The sequence below is a fragment of the Peromyscus californicus genome, unplaced genomic scaffold, assembly GCF_007827085.1.
Source record: "Peromyscus californicus insignis strain IS unplaced genomic scaffold, ASM782708v3 Scaffold_4__1_contigs__length_199733344, whole genome shotgun sequence".
NCBI lineage: Eukaryota > Metazoa > Chordata > Mammalia > Rodentia > Cricetidae > Peromyscus > Peromyscus californicus.
The window spans coordinates 99185842-99213659 of record NW_026294562.1 but is presented as its reverse complement, the minus strand read 5'-3'; the positions used below and the strand labels follow the sequence as shown (position 1 = coordinate 99213659).

General features: G+C 35.9%; 1 protein-coding gene and 1 pseudogene across 1 annotated transcript; one reads left to right on the top strand and one right to left on the bottom strand.

Annotated features, from left to right (window-relative positions):
• Nucleotides 1-1654: 1654 nt before the first annotated feature.
• LOC128123895 (olfactory receptor 52Z1P-like) lies at nt 1655-4111 on the bottom strand (annotated as a pseudogene).
• Nucleotides 4112-17219: 13108 nt separating this feature from the next.
• On the top strand, nt 17220-18170 carry LOC128095628 (olfactory receptor 52K1-like). The gene has a single exon (XM_052714781.1). The coding sequence runs from the start codon at nt 17220-17222 to the stop codon at nt 18168-18170; it is 951 nt and encodes a 316-aa protein (XP_052570741.1).
• Nucleotides 18171-27818: the final 9648 nt, after the last annotated feature.

Below are 27818 nucleotides of genomic sequence, written 5' to 3'. Positions count from 1 at the left end.
TCCCTGACGTACTTATATCATTTTCAAATCAGAATATTGTACTAAAGGATTTTATGGATTGACCAAATGTATCAGTCTTACTCAACACAAGGCAACTTGTTATAGATTAACTGAGTGGGCAAGCAAGATATTCTTTTCAGTCAGGTTGTTAACTGGCAGACTGCATTTTGCAGCTACAAAAAAAGGGCCAATTACTTTATTACTTATCTTGAAAGGTAGTCATATGAGGAATCTTAAAGGAATCACAAACCTAAACTTTTATATATGAAAAATCATCAGTAAGCTCTACTTTAAACATTTAGGGTACATATCTACTCACAAATAGTTTTTTTTTTTTTAATATCAGGAGATTGGGGGCAGAAATGGGTATAAGGAATTAATTAGCACCTTTGGTAATCAACCAATCCTAGCAAGAAAAGTCCATCAGCTAGTAATAATTGGGCTGCTTTGTTCTTGTTCCCTGACCTTAAAAGAGTTCCTCACTCAACTATGTGCCTTTCTAAAATTTTAGATTGTCTTATTGGGTTTTTCACCTCCAAGCTATATATTATAAAAACATCTGATCTAACTTAAAATTATTATAGGGCTTTGTTTCAGCTATTGATACACACCAAAACCTATGACTGCATTTTTCAGCATTAAGACTGAAGGAATTCTAACCAGCCTGGCTCCTGGGAATCAATTGCTTTTCTTAATCATTAATTTGAGCTGTGATCTGTGTAGCTCCTTAGGTGAAACTCATAGACCCTAGCTGTGTAACATTTCCTTGTACATATTTTATTCAACAAAACTTTGTATAAACTAACATTATTGTTTTCACTTAGACAGTACAGCTTACAAAGGAATCATCTATATAATAATCCACAGGTAAGAATGCCCAGCAGAACAGGATGTTTCCTGAGATAAACACACTATATCTCAGGCAGTGGGCATCTCACATGCATTCACCCATGTCAGATAACAGAGAAACATAGCACCAGCAAACATGTAAAGGGACCGCAAAGGCCAGAGACATTCTGGAGTCTGTGGTTTCAGGGATTGCCTATCTGAGATTCTCCCATCATGGAGTTGCCTTGTGGTGATTGACACCTTGAACTTCAATTGGTACCTGTTGCTTTTCTGGCAGGGACACTGGCAGGAGCTTATTATACATGCTAATTAGCTTTCATTGTTTGATTGATTTAATTGTTTATCTGGTGAGCATTTTTGAATTCATTCATTCCTATTGTTCTTGAGACTAGGATAATTAGTAATGTTCACAAAGCTATCTACTACACAGAAGGGTACATACAATATAAAAACATTTAATTTACTCTAATATACTAATTTCTATATGATTACTGTAGTATGTTGATACACTAATCAAAGGTACTTACATTTCCTGTGGGCTTCCTAATTATGTTACAGCAATAACGTTTAGGAATAATATGTTCTATAGTTTTACTTATTTTAAAATGTTTTGTGCATTCTTTTTATTTAAATTTTTCATACAGAGTATTATGTGTATGGATTCCCTCTCCAAACTCCTCCAAGATCTTACACACCTCCTCTAACACCCAAGATTATACTCTTTCTCTTTTGAATTATATTATATTTTTATTGAATATTTAGTGCTCTAGGGCTAGATCTGAACAGACTCTTTTTGGATAATTATTTAGGCCTCATCATTTATCTTGGATTCCCTGTTCTTTGCTGTTTCGTTAGACTTGAATCATTTTGGTCTGAAACAGGGCCCTACTACTCGCACCCTTAACTCTTTGGTCTTTATTCCATAAACAATGGGGTTCATGGTTGGGGGTATCAGTAGATAGAGATTTGCCAGAGGCATGAGGGTGTGCCTGGCCACATGGTGCCCAAAGCGATGAGTAAAGAAAGAGAAAAAGGCCAGGATATAGAATATCAAAATAGCACAAATGTGAGCTCCACAGGTGCCAAAGGCTTTTGTCCGGGCTTCCCTGGATGGCAGTTGTAGGACTGTTTTCAAGATGAGCCAGTAGGACAAGGAAATGAAGACAAAGTCAAGCCCTGTGGTGAGGAGAGCTGCCGAGAGCCCATAAATGCTATTTAAGGTAATGCTGTTGCAGGCCAACTTGGCGATGTCCATAGTCTCACAGTACATGTGGTGGATAGTGTTGCTACGACAGAAGTCTAGGCAGAGAATAAGAAGAACACCAGGAGTGACAACAGCCACACTCTGAGCTACCAGTGCCAGCCCAACCTTGACAATGAGAGAGCCTGTAAGCAGGGTTGTATAATGCAGTGGTGTGCAGATAGCCATATAGCGGTCAAAAGCTATGGCCAGTAAGACAGCAGATTCAGAGAGGAACAGAGGATGGACAAAAAAATTTGTGTGTGGCAGGCAGGGAAGGCGGCCGCCAAGGGACCCTAGCAGAAAATGAGTAGTATTTGCGGTACAGTGACGATACAGAGGAGAACATCATTGAATGCCAACATGGCCAGGAAGAGATATATGGGTTCATGGAGGCTCCCGTCCCAGACTACCACTGCCATAACCAGCACATTGCCAAACACAGCTAAGAGGTACATGAAGCTGAAAGGGATTGAGATCCAAATCTGGATATCTTCTAATCCTGGTACACCAGTGAGAAAGAAGAAAGTGATCTGACTTTGTGTAGTGTTGAGTTCTATAAAAGAGAATTTTAAAAGAGTTTATTACATAGAAGCAAATGATCTAGAAAAATAATATATATGTATGCACACTTTGAAGCTATTGAAATCGCAATTATTTTTGGTTTAATGAAGAGGAAAGGGTGAAGACCATAATTAAGATCATCTTTAGTGAGCTAGCATATGGAATGCTTTTCTGAAAATTCTTTTTCACAGCACAGTTTACTTTGAAAATATGTGGATCAGAAAGAGCAGAACTCCTCATCTTTTGTGATTGATGTTGTTTGTTACCACCAAATATTTTATTATATGGTTTTTGAATTTTTATTCTAAATGTCTATATTTGCTAATTAATAACCAAAAAAGCATGTTTTTCTTTCTTTCTACATCTGAGTAAAGGCTGGAGAGAACATTCCATTTGTTAAACCATCGCCTATCATAAGCATCAATAGCTTGCAAATTGTTTAAGTTTCTAATTTAAAAATAATAAATTATATTATTCCACTCTCTGTGCATGTTTGTCTTTATGAGTGTGTGTGTGTGTGTGTGTGTGTGTGTGTGTGTGTGTGTGTGTGTGTATGAGTGTGTATGTACATGTTTGTAGGTAGGAGGACATGCATAGTCTAGAGTGCATGCAAAGATCAGAAGACAACACACAGGGCCCCATGCTGGCCCTGGGGACTGAACTCACATTCTGTCTTAGCATTAAATGATTTTGTTTGCTAACCTTCACATGTACTGCAACAGGGAAATTCTTAATTCTATTTGAAGGGTGTGAAACTTTCCTTATTGACCTAATTTTTTCTAGTACCAAAATGAGTAATCTGATTCACTTGTCTCATTCAATATCTTGAAGACAATAGCTAAACAAACATGAAAATAAAAGAGCAGTGCAAAGTTAAATCATTCATACTTAAGTTAATACTGCTCCTCAAGGATCAGGGCATAGAATCAGATAGAAATCCGCATCATTGTTGATTTTCATCAGAGAAACAAAATCACAGCAGTGTCAAGGCTCATCAGTATCCAACATCTAACACTGGCAGGGCTTTCCAAGGAGCAGAGAAATTTCTATTTTCAAATTTTTATAGCCATGGGTCTTGTTTTTATATTTTGAAAATTATAATTGTATCATTGTGCCCCTTCCCTTCCCTCTCTCCAAAGCCTCCCATTCAAATCCTTTGCAGTCTCTTAGAACCAGGGCCTTAATCTTTAATTACTTAGCGCACTAAACAATATTTTTAAATTAAGATGTGATTTATATAAAAATGACTCAACTATAGAAATATGCATTTTCTGGTCTTACAAAACATTCACTTAAGTAGTAAATTTTGTAGTACAAACCATCAATTTCAACAAAGTCACAGAATATATTTATCAACAGGTTTTGACTTCAACTATCAGAAAGCCTAAATTGAGGATAATGGATAGTTTTCTATCTGAAAAGAAATCTACCGAAACTTCCAATACGCACAAGCTCCATTTTCCATGCTGGAACTTCACATAAAGTCTCCAGAAAATCTGTGTTGAAAGATAGCAATCACTCTCCACATTAACTGGAATTGTAGATGTATCCAACCTTCTTATTAAATAATAAACACAAAACCAATGCAAAGAAGAAAGCCAAGAGGTCAGAGCTAAGAGCTAAAACCTTACCCTTCCTCCTGCGGTAGTCCTACCTCTCCGAACCAGAGCTACCCCTGTGTTAAAGTCTTTATATAGAGTTCCTGTCCTGCCTTCTCATTGGTTGTAAACCCAACCACATGACCGCCTCCTCACGGCCTGTCTGTATAGGCCTCCAGGTTTTCCATGATTGGTATTGAGATTAAAGGCATGTGTATCCAATAATGGCTGTATCCCTGAACACACAGAGACTTACCCAGATCTGCCTACCAAGTGCTGGAATTACAAGCGTACGCTACCACTGCCCTGCTTTCCTATGGCTTGCTAATAGCTCTGACCCCCGGGCAACTTTATTTATTAACATACAAATAATATTTTAATACAAATAAAATATCACCATATTTCCCCTTTTCTATTTTAATAAAAAGGAAAAAAAAGAAAAAGCTTATAACTAATATAAGAAAAACTATACACAAAAGGACAATAACTATATACAATATATACAAGTAATAAATACCTAAACAATGTCTAGTCCATTTGTATTTGACAAATTCAGAGAAAATAATTTCATTATCTATCCTATTTTGTTAAGTCCAAAATGTATCCTAATTAATCTTCAACTATAACTAACTAACCTTCAACTATAACTAACTAATCTTCAACTCCCTCAGAGACCCAAGAAGGAAATAATATTAGCTAACAAAAATAAAAACAGGAAGTGCACATAAACAACTTCCAAAAAATTTGTGAGTTGACAGAAACAGACAGCTGTCTGGACAGTCACCTGAGGTTTCTCCGAAGTGCTGGGGCATCATCTTCAGCCTATAGGCTTAGCATATCTGACAGACTCATTTGTGAAGTAGGATGTACACAAGGTCAACAGTTCAACCTCACATTGAGTGAGAGTAGTCCATGTACCAGAAACACCTGAATTCCACTAGTGTCATGTCATGATTCAGGATTTTAAATTCTGGAAATTGTTGATGGTTTTTTAATTCAGCTGTCCATTCTTCTTGGCTGTGTATATATGGCTTCATCTCAGCATCCCATTCTTCTCCATATCCCTCTATCAAATGCCAATCTACTATTGAGAGGCGTGAGCTTAGTTACTCTTCAAGAATAACTGTTTCAGCTGCTGTTCTATTGCACATCAGAGGCCATCGGCCCACTGCCTGTTCAGCTGCCTTCGGAGAAAAGGGCACTGTACCTTTTCCGAATTGCGAAGGCCACTTCAGGGATGGTGCCATATTGTCCTGGCCTCTGAATATGCCTTTTGATAAAGCCATAACCACACTTGTTTTGGCAAGAATCAGTAGTCCTTTGTTTCATGTCCTGTCTGTTCATTTTGTCCTGTTGATTCGAGGATACTTTGTTGTCCAATGGCTAACTTTTGCCACAATGAAAGCTAACTCCATATACAGTTTCTTCAATGCCCATATTTTCTCTGAAGTAGATTGGTACTGCCAGGAGCCGACATGTCTCGTAGTCATAACAAAAAAGAAAAATTTTCTAAGTTATTAAAACATTTTAAATGCCATATTCTGTAGATCTCTGAAGGGCTTGAAGATAACCTGTCTATCTAAAATATATCTACTCAATCTTAAAAACATACCTAATATAACTACAAGTTCTATTATAATATCTAACTACTAACTTTCATTTCTTTATATCCTAATAGTTGGTAATAACATTCAAGGATCAGAAAATTGCATTACATTGTTAGATGAATGGTACAATTAGAAAAATATATATATAACATTTTCTAACAATATCAATTTCAATATATATAATTTGTATACAATATAAAACAATCCAATCCAATGTAAAGTATTTACATTTTTCTTTTCTTTCTTTCTTTCTTTTTTTTTTTAATAAGAACCTTAAATCTAATCTCCTTTGCTTAGCCTTTTTCCTAACCCTTGACAGCAACTTGTAACCAACCCCCCTAATCAATGAAAATTATCCCAGACCCAAAACCCATTAAAAGACCAAAAAAAAACCAACCGCCCCACACCACCTCTTTGGGAATGTGGGCGTCGTATTCTTGAAATTGCTTCCTGCTGGGTATGGGCGAAGGTATCTTTATCCTGAAAGAAAAATTTTAGGTTAATTGTCAAATTCTAGGAAAGGTAAATATATCCTTCGTTATCCAGTCTGTGTATAATGCCAAAATTCAGGGTTTATCTCAAATCCTTATTCAAGTAGTCTTTGAGACTGGATCATCTCAGCTAGCTCTTCTCAAAATTGCTCTGAGCACTTTGTAGTTCAAAGCTGATCTGTAGATGATGTTTGTCAGCTTAGTGATGTTATTATTGTCCACGTGGAATTGTTGTTGTTGTGGGGCCCCATCTTCTTCCTGGAGACTTCAGTTGATGTTAGGCCTAACCGTGATTTCCTGCAAAAAACTGATAAGAGACTCGAACACAAAGACTATATATGCGACTTTTTAGAATTAGTTAGTACTCTATATGACCATTTATGTCTTAACAAAGTTTAAAATGTATATATATCTATATATATTGATCTTGTAAATTTTGATATAAAATTCATACTTTAAGAAAAGTTTAAAGAATCAGAATAGAATCAAAGAGTTGAGATTCGTAATAGAATAGTCCCTTAATTAATTTGACTTTTCTCCTGTCCCATAGCAGAAGATGGCTCTTTTCTTCTGGCATGATACAGGGAGTTTGCATTTTCCTTTTAACAACATGCTTGAGTTTAAAGAAGGAGAGAGCCATTCTCCAACTCCAAAGTCAGCTTTAAATTTTAATTGAACTGGGACTATTAGAAGTTAAATAGTGTTAAATCTTTAAAGAAAAGCAGAAACAAACATTTAGGAAGACATAAAATTTTTTTAGATGACATACCCATACGCCATTTCACTCTGTTTCTTAGGATAGATGATTTGTTCCTTTTCTTCAGTTGTCTCATTTGTCCAGTGTTCTTCAAATTCCTTAACCTTCATTCTCCTAAAAGACAAAAACAAAAACCTTTCCCCAAGGTTTTTTGGGGATGTTCCTTTTTGACAAGTTATCTGATTAAATGAAAAGGCATGTGTTACTGGTGTAAGTTAGTTTAAATTGGATGTTTACGATAGTTGATGAACTATCACCTCCTCTAATTAAGAGGTCTCTCTTGTTCAAATCGAACCTTTATCAATTTTGATGGTACCCACAGCTTATCTTCTCCTGTAGAAATAAAAGCAAAACCTCGTCCCCAACGTAATACATACCCTGGTTTCCATTCTGAGGTCAGCACATCCTTAAAGTATATAGGTTGATTTAATTCTGTAGTTTTTTCTATTATCCAATGTCTCTCTGCAGCTGTTGTTCCTTTCTCATTGGCATTGAGAAAATTCAAAGTTAATAGAGCATTATGTAGTCTATTTCTGGGGGTTTTTGTTACTCCTTTTTGTTTATTTAGCATGTCCTTTAGAGTTCTGTTTGATCTTTCTATAACTGCTTGACCTGTAGGATTATGTGGTATACTTGTAACATGGTTTATATTATAATAAGCAAAAAACTGTTTCATTTTAACAGAGACATATGATGGAGCATTATCAGTTTTGATTTGTGCAGGTATACCCATAATGGCCATAACTTCTAGCAAATGAGTGATTACAGAATCAGCTTTTTCAGAACTCAAAGCAGTTGCCCATTGAAATCCTGAATAAGTATCTATAGTGTGGTGTACATATTTCAGTTTTCCAAATTCTGCAAAGTGAAACACGTCCATCTGCCAGATTTCATTCCTCTGAGTACCCTTTGGGTTACATCCTGCTGGTAATGGTGTTTGATTGTAGAAGGAACAAGTAGGACATTTCTTTACTATTTCTTTGGCTTGTTGCCAGGTTATGGAAAAATCCTTTTTTAAACCTTTACTATTTACATGATGTTTTTTATGAAATTCTGAGGCCTCCAGCACATTTCCTATCAATAATTTATCAATCTCATCATTGCCTTGTGCTAGAGGGCCTGGCAGACCAGTATGGGATCGGATGTGAGTTATATATAAAGGATGACTCCTTTTTCTGATTGTATCTTGTAATTGAATAAATAATGAAGTTAATTCTGAAGCATCATGGATAAATTCTGCAGTCTCAATATGTAATACTACTCTTTCAGCATACTGAGAGTCAGTTACTATATTGAGAGGTTCTGAAAAATCCATTAATACCAACAGAATAGCATACAATTCTGATTTTTGAACTGAATTATAAGGACTTTGAACCACTTTACTTAAATTTTCTGATTTGTAACCTGCCTTTCCTTGTTTGTTGGCATCTGTATAAAATGTACGAACTCCAGATATGGGTTTTTTCCTCACAATTCGAGGCAAGATCCAATCAGCTCTCTTTATAAGATCAATTCTATTGCTTTTGGGATATTTGCTGTTAATTTCTCCCAAAAAATTACTACAAGCTTTTTGCCAAGCTTCATTTTCTATCCATAATTTTTCAATGTCCTCCTTAGTTAAAGGTACGACAATTTCTGCTGGGTCTGTTCCTGCTAATTGACGAAGTCTCAATTTTCCTTTCCAAATCAAGTCAGAGATTTTTTCCACATAAGTTTTTAATTTTTTATTTGGTTTATTTGGTAAAAATATCCATTCCAATATAATATCTTCCCTTTGCATTAATATTCCTGTTGGGGAATGCCTAGAAGGTAAAATAACCAAAATGCAATCCAGCTTTGGATCAATACGATCTACGTGCCCTTCATGTACTTTCTTTTCTACCAAGGCCAATTCTTTCTCAGCTTCAGGTGATAATTCTCTTGGACTATTTAAGTCCTTATCACCTTCTAAGGTTTTAAACAAATTATTCAGTTCATCATTTTTTACCCCAACAATAGTTCTTAGATGAGAAATGTCTCCAAATAATCTTTGAAAGTCATTAAGAGTCTGTAGTCGATCTCTCCTAATTTGCACTTTTTGAGGTCTAATTTTTTGAAGTTCTATTTTATATCCTAAATAATTAATAGAATCTCCTTTTTGTACCTTTTCTAAAGCAATTTGTAATCCCCAGCAAGGCAAAATTTTCTTTACTTTTTCAAACATTCTTTCTAAAGTATCTGCATTTGAATCAGCTAATAAAATGTCATCCATATAATGATAAATTATAGATTTAGGAAATTTTTTACGTACCACTTCTAATGGCTGTTTTACAAAATATTGGCACAAAGTTGGGCTATTCAACATTCCCTGTGGGAGAACCCTCCATTGAAATCTTTTAACCGGTTGAGAATTATTATAAGTAGGCACTGTGAAAGCAAATCTTTCTCTGTCTTTTTCTTGTAAGGGTATTGAAAAGAAACAGTCTTTTAAATCAATAACTATGAGAGGCCAGCCTTTTGGTAACAGAGTAGGTAAAGGAATTCCAGATTGTAAAGAGCCCATTGGCTGAATTACTTTGTTAATTGCTCTAAGGTCTGTTACCATTCTCCATTTACCAGATTTTTTTTTTTATAATACAGGAGAATTCCAAGGGCTGGTTGATTCTTCAATATGATGAGCATTTAACTGTTCTTCCACCAGCTCTTGTAAAGCCTGGAGTTTCTCTGTTGTTAAAGGCCATTGCTGAACCCATACAGGCTTGTCTGTTGACCATTTTAAAGGTAGAGCTGTTAATGTTTTTGGAAGATTATCAGTTGTTGTGCCCTGTTCTTGTATGACATGGATGGCTGGTGAGCACTCATTAGAATAATATCTTTTAATATTTCTCTCAGAAACATGTACTAATTTATGATTTGTTTCTGAGATTGGAGGGATATTAATCTGAGTATTCCATTGTTGTAACAAGTCTCGACCCCACAGGTTCATAGCTATGTTAGCCATATATGGTTTTAATTTTCCTTTCTGTCCTTCTGGACCTATATATTCAAGCCATCTTACACTTTGTTTCACTCTAGATAATGTCCCAATTCCTAAGAGTTGAATGTTTACCTCCTGAAGAGGCCAAGTTGGATGCCAAAATTCTGGTGCAATTATGGTAATGTCAGCACCTGTGTCTACCAGACCAGACAACAAAACACCATTTATTTTTATTGTTAGTTTTGGTCTTTGTTCATTAATAGAAGTTTGCCAAAAAATTTTCTTTATGTTTTTTCCTGTATTTCCTATTTTCTCTGTTTCATCATCTCGACTAACATGATTTATTCCAATAGACAGTTGGTTATTTAGTTGCTTTGAGTAGGGGTTTCCTCTACAACTGCAGGAAAGGTTTGAACTGGATTTACTGTGGGGGCCTGCCTGAGGCCCCTCTGGGAGTTTCCCGAAGCTCGAGGCAGAGGGTTACCCTGTCTGTCCCTTGTTGATCTACATTCGTTGGTCCAGTGTTTTCCCTTACCACACCTTCTGCATACTCCAGAAGGAAGGGGCATTCTACTGCCAGTGTTCCTTGAATAAACATTATTTCTAGGAATGACCTGTTTACAATCCCTTTTCAAATGTCCCTGCTTTCCACATCCAAAACATCTAACATTGCTCAAACCTTTTGAAATTGCTTTTCCTACCCACATATCATCATGGTCATAAGCCTCTACATTAACTGTATCTCTAATCCAATCTTCCAAAGGTACAGATCTTGCCTTTAACGGCCTGATTATTCTTTTGCACGCTGCATTTGCATTCTCAAAGGCTAAAGATTCAATTATTATCTGACTAGCCTCTGAATTCGGGACCATTTTTTGTACTGCTGAAGTCAATCTTTGTAAGAAATCTGTGAAAGATTCTTTGGGGCCCTGTATAACCTTTGTAAATGACTCAGTTTTTTTTTCCTGGTTCTTCAACTCTGTCCCATGCATTCAAAGCTGCCGTTTTACATAGAACTAGGATTTGGACATCATATGAACATTGTGTTTGTACTGAAGCATATTGGCCTTCGCCAATAAGCTGATCCTGGCAGACTTGTATTCCGCTATCCCTCCATTGTCTTTCTATATTTTTAGCCTCATTACGGAACCACATTTTCCACTGGAGATTTTGTCCGGGTTCAAGAACAGCCTGTGCCAAATCCCGCCAGTCCTTTGGTAGAATCCTATTACAAGTTGACCAGGTGTTTAACATTTGCTTTACATATGGGGAGTGCATGCCATAAGATGCTATTGCCTCCTTAAATCTTCGTAAGTCTAACATTTCAACTGGAACCCAAGTATTTTGTTCATTCTCTTCATCAGGTAGCTGCTGTACGGCTATTGGATAAATTAAGGGTGATTGTGTGAAAACTGGCTTTCTTTCTGTAACCTTATGATCCAATTTTGAAACAACTTCACTATTTATTTCTTCTGTCTGAATTTGAATTTCTCTATAATTCATTTTTACCGGTTTAACAAGTTTTTCTAAGACTGTTATCCTGGCACTTAAGTTGACGATCTTTTTAAATAGTAAAATGAGGATAAGAAAAGTCATAAACTGAATGATTCGATCAATATTAATCTTTTCATATAGTTGTTCCATTGTCAGAGTGCCTAAAATTTCAAACAAAGCCCAATTTTCTTCCAATGTACACATAAAGCCCATTTTTTTTTAAATGTAGAAAAAAAAATTTTTTTAAATAGATATGTTAATTGACTTACCAAGTCTGGGTAGAAGAGTAGAATCCCAGGGAATTTCACAGCCACCTGGTGTTCGAGGTGTGAATCCAGCTAGAGAGAGAGAGAGAGAGAGAGAGAGAGCCACTTGAGCCGAGTCAAGCCTTGGCTTTACAGGCAGGGGCCCTGTTCAGCAGGGCAGGTCTGAGTTGTTTGTAGCTCCAGCTGCGGGTCAGTCAGGCCTGGGCCCAAGCTAGGCAGCCGGGCCGCCCAGGCTGGAAACCGGACCTGCCGCCAAGCCAAGCCGCGGTTTTTAATGAATTCTTGTCACGTTGGGCGCCAAATGTAGATGTATCCAACCTTCTTATTAAATAATAAACACAAAACCAATGCAAAGAAGAAAGCCAAGAGGTCAGAGCTAAGAGCTAAAACCTTACCCTTCCTCCTGCGGTAGTCCTACCTCTCCGAACCAGAGCTACCCCTGTGTTAAAGTCTTTATATAGAGTTCCTGTCCTGCCTTCTCATTGGTTGTAAACCCAACCACATGACCGCCTCCTCACGGCCTGTCTGTATAGGCCTCCAGGTTTTCCATGATTGGTATTGAGATTAAAGGCATGTGTATCCAATAATGGCTGTATCCCTGAACACACAGAGACTTACCCAGATCTGCCTACCAAGTGCTGGAATTACAAGCGTACGCTACCACTGCCCTGCTTTCCTATGGCTTGCTAATAGCTCTGACCCCCGGGCAACTTTATTTATTAACATACAAATAATATTTTAATACAAATAAAATGCCTCCTCTCCAGATAACACTAGTATTAGCAAGGAAGTGTGGCATGTCATCACACCAACACACTCTGAGTTTATCCCATTTTCCTGTGCACATTTCCCTTTCCCTCTCTTTAGCTCTCTTGTTCTCTTCCACTCTCTCCTCTCCACTTCTGCTTACCTTTTATCTCTTCCTTAGTTCTAGTAAGGAATAAAATGCATTTGTTTTTCAGTTTCAGGACACACATGTAACATATATAAATATCCTTAGCCAGGTGGTGGTGGTGCACGCCTTTAATCCAAGCACTCAGGAGGCAGAGGCAGGCGGATCTCTGTGAGGCCTGCCTGGACTACAGAGTGAGTTCCCAGAAAGGTGCAAAGCTCTACAGAGAAACCCTGTCTCGAAAATAAAAAAAAAATAAACCAAAACAAACAAACAAAGAAACAAAAACCCAGAAATATAAATATCTTTAAACTAAAATTTTGTAGCTATTCCTTAAAATATAATTATTTTTAGTCCACAGTTTCATCACATACCTGAGATTGAAAATTTGCATTCTCTGGCATTGTTTTATAACAGCAGAGAAAACATCAGATATTTTAATAGAAGACAAATCACATATCAACATAGGAATTGGCAATGCAATATATATATATATACATATTAAATGATAATTGTTCAATACAATTATGAATGCTTACTGTCTGATAAACCTTTTCCTAAAGCCTAAAAAAAAACTTTTAACTCAATGAAATATAAGTGTACCAACTACTTTGCTATCATTTCCTATGCCAGTTTCATGTGGGCAGAAACCTGGACATGTAATAATATACCAAGTTTGTTTACAAATCCATAGAAGCTAGTTTAATAATTTATAACTATATTCATTGAAAGATTCTAATTTACCTTGTGGATTCATAGCTTTTCTGACGGAATGTACTAGGCTCTGCTGACTCCCCTTACCTTCTTGTAGGAGGGAAAGGGTGGGAGAGGTCGGCTGGAGGGGTGGGAGGAGAGAAGATGGGGATCTGTCATTGGTATGTAAAATAAATAAAAAAATTCTTTTTTATCTGTTTTATTATTATTAATTTTTTTATTTGCTTTACATACCACCACAGATCCCCCCTTCCTTCTTCCCTCTTCCATGGGTGGGCTTTTTGGAGCCCAGTTCCTAGGGTGTGACAATTTGCACAGCCTTGGTGCATGAGGGAAGGGCTTGGACCTGCCTCAGCTGAGTGTGCCAGGCTCTGCTGACTCCCCATGGGAGAGCTTGACATGGAAAAATTTCTAAATAAAAAAAATCACTGTGAAGGGAATCTCCAGCATCCATATGTATATGAATTACATTTGTATGGCTAATAGAGTCTTGTAAAATTTTTGAATAATACAGTAAAATATCTATCATAAATAATGGTAGAAGTAGAAATGAACAACATAAATCACAGTGATTTTGACCTCAAGTGAAATCATAAATACACAGTAATTTGGGATTAAACACTGGTCTAAATACAGACAAAACTTCTAAATTTACATGAAAAAATGTAAAAAGATATTCTCTTATCTTTTAAATAAATTTCTTAAAATAGGGTTATGTAACTACTATATAAGCTTACTGAGTGTACATTGAGTGATTTCAGTGAACAGAACTACACGTGGAATCATGATAAAATCAGGACAGTTAGATCCACTCTTCCAACACTGTATATTTTGTGGTGAAAACATTGAAAATCTTCTCTTTCACTGTGTTGAAACATGTAATACAATGTTCTCACTTGAGTCATTTGACTTTGCAATTGTGAATAAGAAGGTGCTTCTCCTCCTATCTAACTAGATTCAGTACAACGATTGACAAAGCTCTTGTCACCTTCTCCTTTACACTTTCTATGGACTGGTAACCATTCTTCTAACCTCCTCTATGAGATCAACCTTTCTAAGTGACAGATATGAGTGAGAGCTTAAGGTTTATCCTCCTATGCCTGGTGAATTTCACATAGTTTCTTCCAGGGTCATCCATCTTTCTTTACTGTAATGATGAGATTTCATTCCTCTAAGTTATTGAATTAAATTCATATACAATAAAGTAGAGCAAAGCTCCAAAGAATTGTCAAATAAAGCATCCTGACAGAAAAGGAAAATGAAATTAAGGCATAGAGGATGAAGATTATCTCACTTTAACGTACAAGACTTGTAGAATGTACAGGATTAGATAACATGACTGAGCATGGGGAGATTGCACCCTTCTGTGCTACATGCTGTTCTAATCATTTTCTGTGTGACTCTGGGTTTTCCAAGGGACAGCTCCTCTGTGAATCTGAGGGGCCCCCTGAGCATTGGACTTGCATAAAAGAACCAGGGCTACTGGCTTTACAGAGTGCTGCCTACATGATGCAACACCATCATCACTGTATCATAGGTCATATGACAATATCCCATACAGAGAAGATAAAGGCAAATGAGATAAGAATGCTGAACACAAAGAAATGGCATTATGTGTTACATATTTGAATGATAACTAGTATGTATCTGAATAGTTATATTAGCTAGTTATGAAGTAATTATTTCCAAAGATCTTATTGTTCATGAAATAATTATGACATTTTCTGTTATGGGGTGATTTCCTATTATGTTACTCCTGACACAAATTGGAAAGACTATTCCAAGACTGTTGTTGAAGAAAAGGCAGTTTGGACAATAACTGTGAGTATGCTGTCCATCTTAGGCTTTAGGTAAAAGCTGAAATGCTTGTGAAAATAAACAATATGCTAAGAGCTTCTGGTTTGCCCTGAGAACTGATTGTCTGTTTATTGGCTTTCTGTGAGTTCCTTCTTGTGCTCCAAGTCTGATGAATGAAACTGACATTGGATGGAAAAGGAGGAAAACTAACAGGATGAGAGTTAGCAACTGTGGGTGAAACATCAGAGTTAGTAGAATCCAGGTGACAAGGACCCTTTTAAGACATCTGATGTTTATGACTGGGTGACTAGTGTTGCCACCAAATAAAATGTCAGCAAATATGTACTCCTAGGAACCTAGGAAAAGATGTTTTAGAGAAAATGGCTTTGCTTCTTTTCTCTTGAAACAGAATATACACATTTTTGTCATGGAGATAAGCTTATAGGAAACAGTGATAAGCTTGTAATTATTGTACATATTTAGCAAGAACAATTATATTATTTATATCAGTAAGATGTCTTCACCAAACTATGAGAAAAAAATGAAGGTGTACTAATTTACCTATCATGGTCACAACTGTGCTTAAAATAAAGCCCTGTTATATCCAAATTGTCAGTTGTATGTTTGATCATCTATAAGAGGTTAATCTTGTTTAGTAAAAGTCGTAGAAGACCATAATTTTAGAGTAATCTCTTTCCCTGAACATATTAAAAACCAAACTTGAGCTATCTCTAATAAACTTCCAAGTCCCCAAAATGAAACTCGAACCTATTGATAGATCGCATTTCCATCAAGTAAGTCGGTAGAAATAGTAAAATTTCCCAAACAGAAAAGTTTTTATTTGTGTGACATAGATATGCCATGTGTTAGCCATTACAAAGGAAAGGCAGCCTGTGTTGTCCTTATGGTAGCTAATTATCAACAATCCTATTGGTCATACCCCACCTCCTCTTCTTCCTACTCCTCCTTTTCCTATAGAAGAGTGCAACCTTAACATGATCAATCTGATTTTGCTTCTCTTTTTTCTGTTGCTTTAGTATATCTGTCTCTTAAAATAAACCATATCTATACATGGGAACTACTTACATTTTACCAAATCCTGTTGCTGAGATTTGTGAAGCATATGGTACCTTGTTGTTATCTTTATATACCTAGATACAAACAGGATAGCAGAACATCTTTTTTTGAAAATTTAATTAGTTTCATTGTGTGTATATGAGTGTTTAACCTGCATGTATATCCATGGCCTCATGTATGAAGTGTTCACAAAGGCAAGAAATGGGCATTAGATCCTAGAACCTAGTAAGATCCAGTCTACACATGGGAACTATTTAATTTTGACCAAATGAATGACTTTTCAATGCTAAAATAAAAAAGTTAAGAAGATATTTAAATATGTATTTTTACACTTAAAATATGAAATATGTATAAATTTGACTTTGATGGATGTTAAATTATCTACTGTCTATGATGGATGTTAAATTATCTACTGTCTATGATGTTCTTTATCTTATTATACCTTATTTGAATGCTCACATATATAGTTATGATAGCAAGACTAACAGCAGCATTTTAAAGAATGATATATCAAAATATTTTCTAATTGTAGCATTTGCATGTTTTGTTTATGTCTCCATATTTTATTACAGTTTCTCAAAAATCATTAGCTTAAATACAATTACAGTTATTTTATTAACTTCACTTTCCATAAAAAAATGGAAAACTTGCAGTAAGGTTTAATTAAATATCAACTGATAAAATCAAAAACTAACATATGTAATTAATTTTAATATTTTCTTTTGCAGATAAAGTTGCTGATGCTCTATAGGATGGGTTAGTTTACCTGAGCCTTTCTAGCGTTGTGGAGATCTAGGTTTGCAGTTCTAGATTCCAAATGTAAGATCCTTGAAAGAAATGCTTTGCAATCCGATCTCTGCATTTTGGAGATTATCCTAGTTATTATTTACTAAACTTGAAATATTCCCAGTTATAATATGGTAAACAATACAACACATCACTACATTTCATTTTTCTACCTGGTTGGTATTCCTGGCTTGGAAGATTTTCATTGCTTCATCAGCATTCCTGTCTGTTTCCTGTTTGTCCTGACCTTCCTGGGGAACAGCATAATCATTGTTACTGTCAAACTAGAACCAAGCCTCCACCAGCCTATGTATTTCTTCCTTTGCATGTTGGCAATGAATGATATATTACTTACCTGTTCCACAGCCCTGAAAATGCTTGGTATTTTCTGGTTTAATGAACACTGGATTGAGTTTGATGTCTGTCTAACTCAAATGTACTTTATCCACACACTGTGTATTTTTGAGTCAGCCATCTTGGTAGCCATGGCTTTTGATCGTTTTGTGGCCATTTGCATCCCACTACATTATTCAACCATTCTTACAACATCTATGGTTATTAAACTGGGCTTTGTTGGCTTGAGCCGAGCTCTGTTCATGGTTTTGCCTTGTCCTCTTCTTATTAAGAGGCTGCCCTACTACACAAGCTATATTATCCATCATGCCTACTGTGAGCATATGGCTGTGGTGAAATTAGCCAGTGCCAACACTCTCATTAACAGAGCATATGGAATCTCAGTGGCCCTTTCGGTGATATTATTGGATCTATGGCTGATAGCCACATCCTATGTAAAAATTCTCCAAGCAGTTTTCAGACTTTCTTCCCAGAATGCCCGCTCTAAAGCCCTGGGCACCTGTGCTGCCCATTTGTGTACCATTCTTGCCTTCTATACACCTGGATTGTTTAGCTTTCTAACTCATCGCATTGGCAAGAATGTATCTCCAAGTGTCCATATCATTTTGTCCACCCTGTACCTTCTAGTGCCCCCCACAGTCAATCCCTTGGTGTATGGTATCAAGACAAAACAGATTCGGGACCGAGTGCTGAGCCTCTTCTCACACTTGAAAATTACTGAGTACTAAATTATTTAAATAACATTTGTGATGGAAAAGTATGCCTCATGAAATAATGGGGCTTTAATTTTTTGCTATGATGCCATTGTAAAATGCTATTTCTATTTTGTGTTATTTTTCATAGAAGGAGTTTATGGTGTGATGCAATATTTGTGTATTAGTCTTCTATTTTAATTTCATGTAAACCATGTCTAATTTATCTTTTAATTCAATATCTTCACTTTACACAGTTCTGCTTCAGATTTTGTACATATTACCCATCGTAATATAGCTTCCTGTCAATTTCTCTGTCTGTAGATTTAAGTATATTTAATATACTGTCTCTATATCTAGTGAGAAACTTCAAGGAAAAATATATACAATGGTTTCAGTTTATATTTCATATGTAGAAGTTTGAATACTGTCACTGTAGTCCTTACTTCATAGTAATTCACAGCATCTGTGGCAACCAATATAATAGTTGTACGAGATCAAGCCAGTGAATGAACAATATATATCCTTTGTTGTGCTCAAGTATTATCTTTCTATGTCTAGTGTAGTCTGAAATTTTTAAAGCATTTTATACTACTTCCATTTTTGTGAAAAAATTCAAAATTGATCATGTCTCTTCCTTTCACCAGAGAAGTAAAGTTAGCCTGCAAATTGCTACTTCAACATCTGGTAAGTCAGTAAATATAGACAACATGAACTTACTTGAAATAAGAACATTTGAAGCAGGTATGTTGTGTTGTATAGGAATGTTAAACACAATTCGTCTGATATACGGAAATTTAAGGAAATAAAAGACGTAAGTATATATGAAGAAAGAATATACTAGAAAAGAATAAAGCTAAAGCATCCATTTTGTTTCAAATGCTTAACATATAGCTAGTGTGTCAAAGAAGTATTCAAACTAAAATAATATATGTTACCATATGAATGATAGAAGTGAAAAGTAACAATATTGTAAAGGATGGGGTACAACTTATGATAGGCTACTAAAGGTACATATAATTCCTTGAAGAGAATACTACTAGTTGAAAGTGTGATGAATGTGTTAAAAATTACAAAGCATCACTAGTTTCTTTAAAGAGATGTAAGACATATAACACTAAATTTCTTTATAATTCTCAATTAAATATAAGAAAAGACATAAAAAAGATAAATATGAATCAAAATTATTGCCTCATTGTGTAAAGAAAAAAATCTGTTAAGTCTAGATAAAACGTCTAGAGAGCATATTATATATTGTATAAATAATTTAATTTATTTCTCTGGAAAATTGGGTATTGCTTTTCCATGTACATTTTAAATTATTATTTTTTAAAAAAGAACAGTACTTGTATCCCGTCTAGAAAATTAGAGATATTTGTCTACTAATTATTGAAGTCATTTCTATGAGCTTCAAATGTTTTCCTCTTTTCACAACTGAAGTTTTCTGAAATTGAGCCATTGATATAATTAAATAACAAAGGAGAGACCACGTTTTCGGCATATATTATGATTAGTTGAATTTAGAGTTAGATGCCATATGATAAATTCACTGAATTATTTTTCATTTTAATTACATTTATCAATGTATTACCAATACATATATATTACATGTGAATATATGTATGTAAAAACAGTTAATGAAAATGGGTCCTTGAATATGAAAGAGAGCAAGAATGGATGTATGTAAGGGTTTTGAAGGAGGAAAGCAGAGGAGGGAAATGATGTAATTATATTATGATCTCAAAAAATAAAAATATTTTGTAACAAATATATGTCATTTATTTTTATTTTATATATATAATTATGCATATATATAAATAAGTACTTCATTTTCTTTTTTTCATTTCCTCCCTTCAACCACTCCCATGTAACCTGTACCTTATTTAATCCTATATTCTGGCCTCTTTTTCTTATATGTTGTCATTCACACACACACACACACACACACACACACACACACACACACACACACACACACTCATATGTATGTATAGCATTAAATATATAAATGCACCTTGCTCAGTCTAAATAGGGTATGATTTCAGGGTTGATCACTTGATATTGACTCTTGAATTGTGTGGCTGTTTCCTGGGCAAACTATTTTCTCCCATTCTCAGCATTCCAGAGTTTCCTGTAGGTTTTTGTCTAGGCTTGGTGCCCCATGAGATGTATCCCCTTCCATATTCACAGGTCTGTTTGTGTTGTCCTTGTTCAGATCTTGTTCAGGCAGCCACGTTATTGAGACTTCATGGGTATAGTTTCCATGACATTTCTAGGAGATGTGCTCTCACAGTCAAAATTCTGTTCCTCTGGCTTTTAAAATTCATTTCCCTCAATATTTCCTGAATCTTGGAGCTGCATTATGAATGGATCAACCAGGACTAGGCACCCACAACCACTTATATTCTGCTTTTTGATTGGTTGTGATTTTCTGTAATGGTTTCTATCTGTTGCAGAGAAGATTCTTTGTGACAAAAGCTACACTGAACTATGGGTAGAAGCATAAACATTTAGAATGAGGTTAAGAATTATGCTAGTTTAATAGAGTGTTGGCTATAACTTCTCCTCTAGGACCCAGGACCTTACAAGCCTCAGATAATTGTCTGGATTTCCAGTACCAGACAAGATTTTCTTCTTGCCAAATCCAGTTAAAAAGCTGTTGATTGCCACCAAGGAAAGACTGCAACTATGGCATTTCACGACACTTTTAGGGTAGTTGTACCATGCTCGTCATTGTTGTAATTCATATGTTCATTTAATATCTTTCGTTTTCTTCCCTTATTGCTCCAATGAAGAATTCAAGCACTATATTAAATAAAAGTAATAAGATCAGAACATTTGTCAAGTTTATTATTTTATGGGGAATAATTTTTGGTTTCTCCATTTACTATAAATATTAGCTACTTAAATATTATATATTCTTTATATTTTATTAACTCTTTGATCATTTCATCAAATGAATTTTGATTATAATTATCCTGATATCCTCCTCTTACCTTCTAAATTAATTAAATTCACTTTTACTTTCCTTCCTACCCCTCATAAACTCATAACTTGTCAAAGTACAGAGAAGTAGTGATTCTGGAGTGCTGAGCCACAAATGGGACATCTTTATCATACCCTTCTCCATGTCTCAGGGACTATAACTAAAAATAAAATGGAAAGATAGCAAGAGCCAGAGATCAAGGAAGACCAATGTCTAGTGTACAATGATAGGAAAACTTCACTCATCAATTCATAGAAACTGTAGTTGTCTAAGAAATACCTGTACAGGAGAGATGAAGCCAGGCCACTGTGCCTAGTGTTTAATATGCTGCTGATATTCTAGTTGCATCTGAATTTTTTTACTAATTTCATATATGCCTACTTGTGACTCTCTTTGTTTATTTGCAACAAATGTTTTGGTGACCGCAGATGCCAGAAAAGGGCCTTGGATGCCCTGAAACTCGTGTTAGAGTTAATAGTGGGCTTCACAACAGGGGAGTTACACTTGTGTCCTTTGAAAGAGATGCAAACAGTCTTAACTGTTGACTCATCTCACAGGCCCTTAACAGAAGTTTTTTATTTAATTTAATATTTTGAGATTTTCTTACATGAGTAATATAGATCATTATATCCATCCAACTTCTCCTGTGTTTTCCCCACTCTGTCCATAATTCATGACCGCTTCTTCTTTAGTTATAATTATGTAAACATATTTATATATAACTTTTTAAATGAAGATATACTGAGTTGTATCAAAACATTGTTTTTCTGTCTTTTGACATCTATAGAATTAAAAAAACTTACGTTGAAAGAATTAAAATTTTAAAAGACAAATTGTCATATTCTCTTATATATGTAGGATCCAGATTCATCCCAAATAGCTTTCATGATGCTAGATGATTCTCTTCATGCTACTGGGGGACAAAAACAATCAACAGCAACCCCAAGCTGTGAACTCTGTCAGCTATACTAACAACTGCTCTGCCAAGATAAGCACACAGGTACAATAAACTCTATGGGAGAAACAAAAACCTCTCTGACTAGATTTAACACACAATCTCACAAGACAGAACTCATGCCGGGTACTATTAATTGGAGCCAAAAGTGGTGGTTAGATAGGTCAAGATCCTAGGGGAGAACCTAATGCTATATTACAGCTTAATAAACAAAGTATGAGGTGTTCCACTACAAAGTTATTATCTTTCTAATCATTAGTTAGTGCATCTTTCACCCGTCATCAAAGAAGCTTCTTCTTAGAGAAGACAGATGGCAATTAATATAGATACCTACAACTGATCAGTGTACAGAGAAAAAAGGAATGTAGAGAGGACATTGGCATCAAACCCTCAACTCAATCTCATGGATCATTGTGGAAGACAGTGTGGTAAGACTGTAAGAACCAGAGGTAGTAATCGCCTGTGGGAAAACTGCCTGCTGGAATGACAAGGCCACTAACACACATGACCTCACAGTAGCTGTAACTGTATACACAAGACCTGCACAGAATCAAGCCAGCCAAAATCCCAGCATGGACCTGGGAAGAGGTTTTGACATCTTAAAACAATCTGAGGAGCTATTGCCAGTGATGATTGCTGAAAGAGGGAGAGTCGGTTTTTTTCAGGGACTCAATCCAAGAGAAGTTACTCATGCTCCAATTTGATAGTCCTACCCCATGCACTCACACAAGTCTAAGTGGATTCAGGGGCCTTCAAAGATGAGCACATGAAGTTGGGGGCTAAACTCAGTGGGGAATAAATAGGAGGTAGATTTGATCAATGCAAATTATATTTCTATGAAAATCTCAAGTAATAAAAAAGTAAAATAAATTTCTAATAACGTTGTTGGTTAGGAAACCGAATTGAACCCATAATCTTCTTTTAGAAAAATAATGAAGGTTGAACTGTGCTGAACCATAAGTCTAACTGAAGTATCTTTGAAAAGAGGTATAATGTCTTATGACACATGATACAGGGATATCTACTTTAGCTAAGTAGGATATTTATTTTTAATAATTATATTAGTGATCTGAGAATTTTGTATATGTTTTTATTTTATTCACCCTTCTCACTAAATTCTTCCCAGATCAACCTTCCTTCTATAACCTCTTAAGTTTGTGTCCTTTATTTTTAACATCCATCAAGACCCGTTTGTGCAGTCCAAACACTGTGTGGCCTCTCACTGGATTCTGATCTTGCCAAGGGATACACTCTTAGAGAAAACTGACTCCTCCTCTCTCTTGACAGCTATCATTTACCAACAGCTCCTCAGTTAGGGGTGGGACTAGTGCCCATTTCCAACCTCATACAGAGATCTGGTCTGCCTTGAGCTTTCACAGATCTTGTGTTTGCTGAGACAAGCATTATGATATAAGTTCATATAGGCAGCTGTTTGGCTGGGTTCAAAAAACATTGTTTCATTGTACTCATCCATCACCTGATTCTTGAGAGGAAAGGGTATATTATTGATGTTCTATTTAGGGATGAATATTCTCAAGCCTCTTATTTTCTGTACCTTCGCTAGTTGTGAGTCACAGTGTTAGTTATTGACTGCAAATAGAAGCCTCTTTGATGATTATTAAGAGATGCAATAATCTATGGGTATAATGGTAAGTCCTTAGCAATTGGTTCAATATTCTGTCCATGTAGCAGAATAATAGTAATAGGTTCTTCCCTAGGGACTATGACCTATCTAGACACAGGTTGTTGGCTCAATAAGAATGATAGCTATTGGTTACATCTTGTAGAATACGATTTTTAAATGCAGTCAGAATGTGCTTATTTACTTCGATGATGTTTGTTCATAATTCCATGAGTATGCATGTCTTATCAGACCTGTCATTACTGTAGATCCAGGTTTCACAGTAGGGCAAGGTTGCTGATACTATACTTCTGTGGTAGAGTGCATAGCACCTTTCAACACTATAAAAGCTAGCCTACCAGTAGGAATGAAATAATCTTAAGCCTGCTGTGATGGCTTAGTAGTTGAAGTGCTTGCTGCACTTGTAGAGTACCTGAGTTTGGTTCCCACTACATATGTTGGGTGGCTCACAGTGCCAGTAACTGAAGTTCCAGGTGATTTGACCTCTATTCTGGCCTATATGTATAGCCACACTGAAAATGCATACAAACACATGCATGCATACACATAAATAAAAATAAAGTGCCTATATAGAAACACTGATTCTCACAAGTATTTCTCAGGGATTATAACTGAATATTTGTACCCAACATGGAACAAAGTACTTAATAAATATTTGTTGAGTCCATTAAAAACATTACTCATAAATCTTTTCAAGTTTTATTAGATCAAGTTAGGGCATGCTTTTTTAGACCTTGACTATGTACTTTTGTAGTAAATTCTTGATTTTAACTTGTAAACACAAAATAACAAATTTAAACATAAATTCCAGATTTTTCAAAGGTACATTTGATCTCTAATTGCACTCCAATTATAAAATAATAAAATGTAATTCATTAAATTTACACTTGTTTGTTGTGGGATGGTCTGTATGTCAAGTGTGTTGCTGATTGGTCAATAAATAAATCACTGATTGGCCAGTGGCCAGGCAGGAAGTATAGGTGGGACAAGGAGGAGAACAAAGCTGGGAAGTGGAAGGCTGAGTCAGAGACCTGCCAACCGCCACGATGAGAAACAGCATGTGAAGATGCCGGTAAGCCACGAGTCACATGGCAAGGTATAGATGAATGGAAATGGATTAATTTAAGCTGTAAGAACAGTTAGCAAGAAGCCTGCCACTGCCATACAGTTTGTAACCAATATAAGTCTCTGTGTTTACTTGGTCGGGTCTGAGCGGCTGTGGGACTGGCAGGTGAGAGAGATTTGTCCTGACTGTGGGCAAGGCAGGAAAACTCTTGCTACAAATGGCGCCCAACGTGGTGACAAGAGTTTCCACCTAAAAACTGAGAAAAAAGATTCTAAAACGGAGCTAAAAACAGCTTCCTAATTGTCTCTCAAATGAGTGGCAGGTGCTGGTTTGAGCTACTGGCGGGTTCCTAGCATGCACGGCTTGACCTGCAGTATGGCGGAAATGAGGCCTCTGCAAGTGGCACATTAAGCTGCGTGATGGATTTAGCCTTTGCTAGTACAAAACAAAAAAAGAGGTTTCTGGATTACATGTTGCTTGGATAAAAGCATAGACCCATGATAGCTCACAGAGCTGGTGTTAAAGGTAGCCATGCTGGGAAGCTGAGGTGGGAGGAGCCAGCAGCCACAGCTGCTGCAGTTGAAAGCAATAGATTCACAATATGACAGATTCAGATGTAATAGTTTACAATGTGTGTAAAATATACGTAGGCTTGAAAGAGACAAAAATGTGATATATACAGTTATAGAAACAAATACATAGTTTAAAAAATAAAGTCTTTAAAGAGACAGTAAAATTAATATAAAAAATAAGCCACGTAAAGATGAATATTACACAGAGAATCTGGATTGTGTTGTCTTTGGGATTTTTAACTACAGAAAAACATTTGATCGTAAAAGATGTTGAGTTAAACCAATATGTATATTTTAAAGATACCTTGACTTCAAAATTTGGATATAAGGATATGTTGCTTTGGAAAAGAGTCTCTGCTTTTGTTCCCACAGAAAGCCAGAGGCTATGGATTTGTTCCAGATTAAGATACATTATGTTTGAGCAGCCAAGACCCCCTGAAAGTTCTCCGATGACACCATGGTCCAGATGATCCAACATCCAGAATGGTTTGAAGGCAACTGGTTCAGACAATACAGCCTCATGAACTATTCCATAATCCTAAAATTTTCTTTGTGTCCCCATAATATTGAGCGCCCCACTCCAGCAGGAAGTAGAAAGAGAAGCTACGCCCAAATTCCCAAATTATATGTAATTTTACTTTGTTAAGGTTAAAACCTTCCTTTTTGAAAAAAAAAAGAAAAGGGGAAGTGCTGTGGGGTGGTCTGTATGTCAAGTGTGTTGCTGATTGGTCAATAAATAAATCACTGATTGGCCAGTGGCCAGGCAGGAAATATAGGTGGGACAAGGAGGAGAACAAAGCTGGGAAGTGGAAGGCTGAGTCAGAGACCTGCCAACCGCCACGATGAGAAACAGCATGTGAAGATGCCGGTAAGCCACGAGTCACATGGCAAGGTATAGATGAATGGAAATGGATTAATTTAAGCTATAAGAACAGTTAGCAAGAAGCCTGCCACGGCCATACAGTTTGTAACCAATATAAGTCTCTGTGTTTACTTGGTCGGGTCTGAGTGGCTGCGGGACTGGCAGGTGAGAGAGATTTGTCCTGACTGTGGGCAAGGCAGGAAAACTCTAGCCTCACTTGTTTTTATTTATTTCTTAGTGTATGTCAATAAAATTTCTATACTAATTACTAAAATGAACTTTCCACAACACTGTAAAAAGTTTTTGGAATTGCAGTAAATCAGTTACATTTTAATCCAATTTTAATCTTTATTGGTTGATCTATCACTAAGCTACTTTATATATACTAGAAAGAAGACATCTGGTAACATTTATGGTGGAATTAAGGCATTTGGGGGAATTAGCAATTGTTATTCATTTAAATCTAGTAAAGCTGATCAACATCTCTCCTGCAGATTTGCCTGAAGGCAATAACACAACTAGAGGGTACATATATTTGAAACAAAATAATTGTTTTGTCTTCTCTATTTTAATCATAGATAAACCATATTAAAGAGTACAAAAATACATTCCTTAAAAGCATATTACTATCTTCCAATATGGAAGGAGCCTTGAAATTGTCTTTCCATTGTGAATAATAAAACCTGAAAAACTGAAAAGTCCTTAGTTTTCTTTTACTTTTTAAGTTTCTTAGATGTTAATATAATTTCAACATTTCTCCCTAAACAATTACATAAGATAATCTGTTCTACATCCCATCAGGCCACAACATCAGTTTCCTTTCTTATTGTTACTTTATCTATTTATCAAAAAATTAGAGAGATAGGCAGTGCGGTGGTGGCTCATGCCTTTAATCACAGAACTGGGGAGGCAAAGCCAGGTGGATCTCTGTGAGTTCAAGGCCACCCTGGTCTACAGAGCAAGATCCAGGACAGGCAACAAAACTACACAGAGAAACTCTGTCTCGAAAAACAAAAAACAAAAACAAAAAACAAAACAAAACAAAATTAGAGAGACTGGATCTCACTAGGTTCTAGGATCCAATGTCCATTTCTTGCCTCTGTTAACACTTCATACATGAGGCCATGGATATACATGCAAGTTAAACACTCATATACACAAAATAAAACTAATTAAATTTTCAAAAACATGTTCTGCTATGCTGTTTGTATCAGGGTATATAAATAGCAACAAGGTACCATATGCTTCACAAATCTCAGCAACAGGATTTGGGGTATCTTCAACTTGGAGAAATGATCAGTGTTTCAGTAGGTATGTTTAAACAGCTTATAAACTTATCATTTGTATACATAAAACAAAACATCAAATTGTCCCACCTTAACAGCAAAAAATGATAGCTGTACATGTACCAATTTGAATAACTTTAATTTAAGTGTTGAAAACCTGAAGACCTTTTTCCAGTAGCATATCAGCAGAGAAATATCTAAAGTTCTATGGCATGGCATTTGCTCTACTTGAAGAATCTGGGGAGTGGAATTGTATATGTATAAATTCAACAATAGAACAACACTCTCCAGGCTGCATGTGTTTCAAATAACTCT

What these genes read in the sequence shown, in the direction of transcription:
- LOC128095628 (XM_052714781.1), top strand. Translation starts at nt 17,220, where the DNA reads ATGGTAAACAATACAACACATCACTACATTTCATTTTTCTACCTGGTT.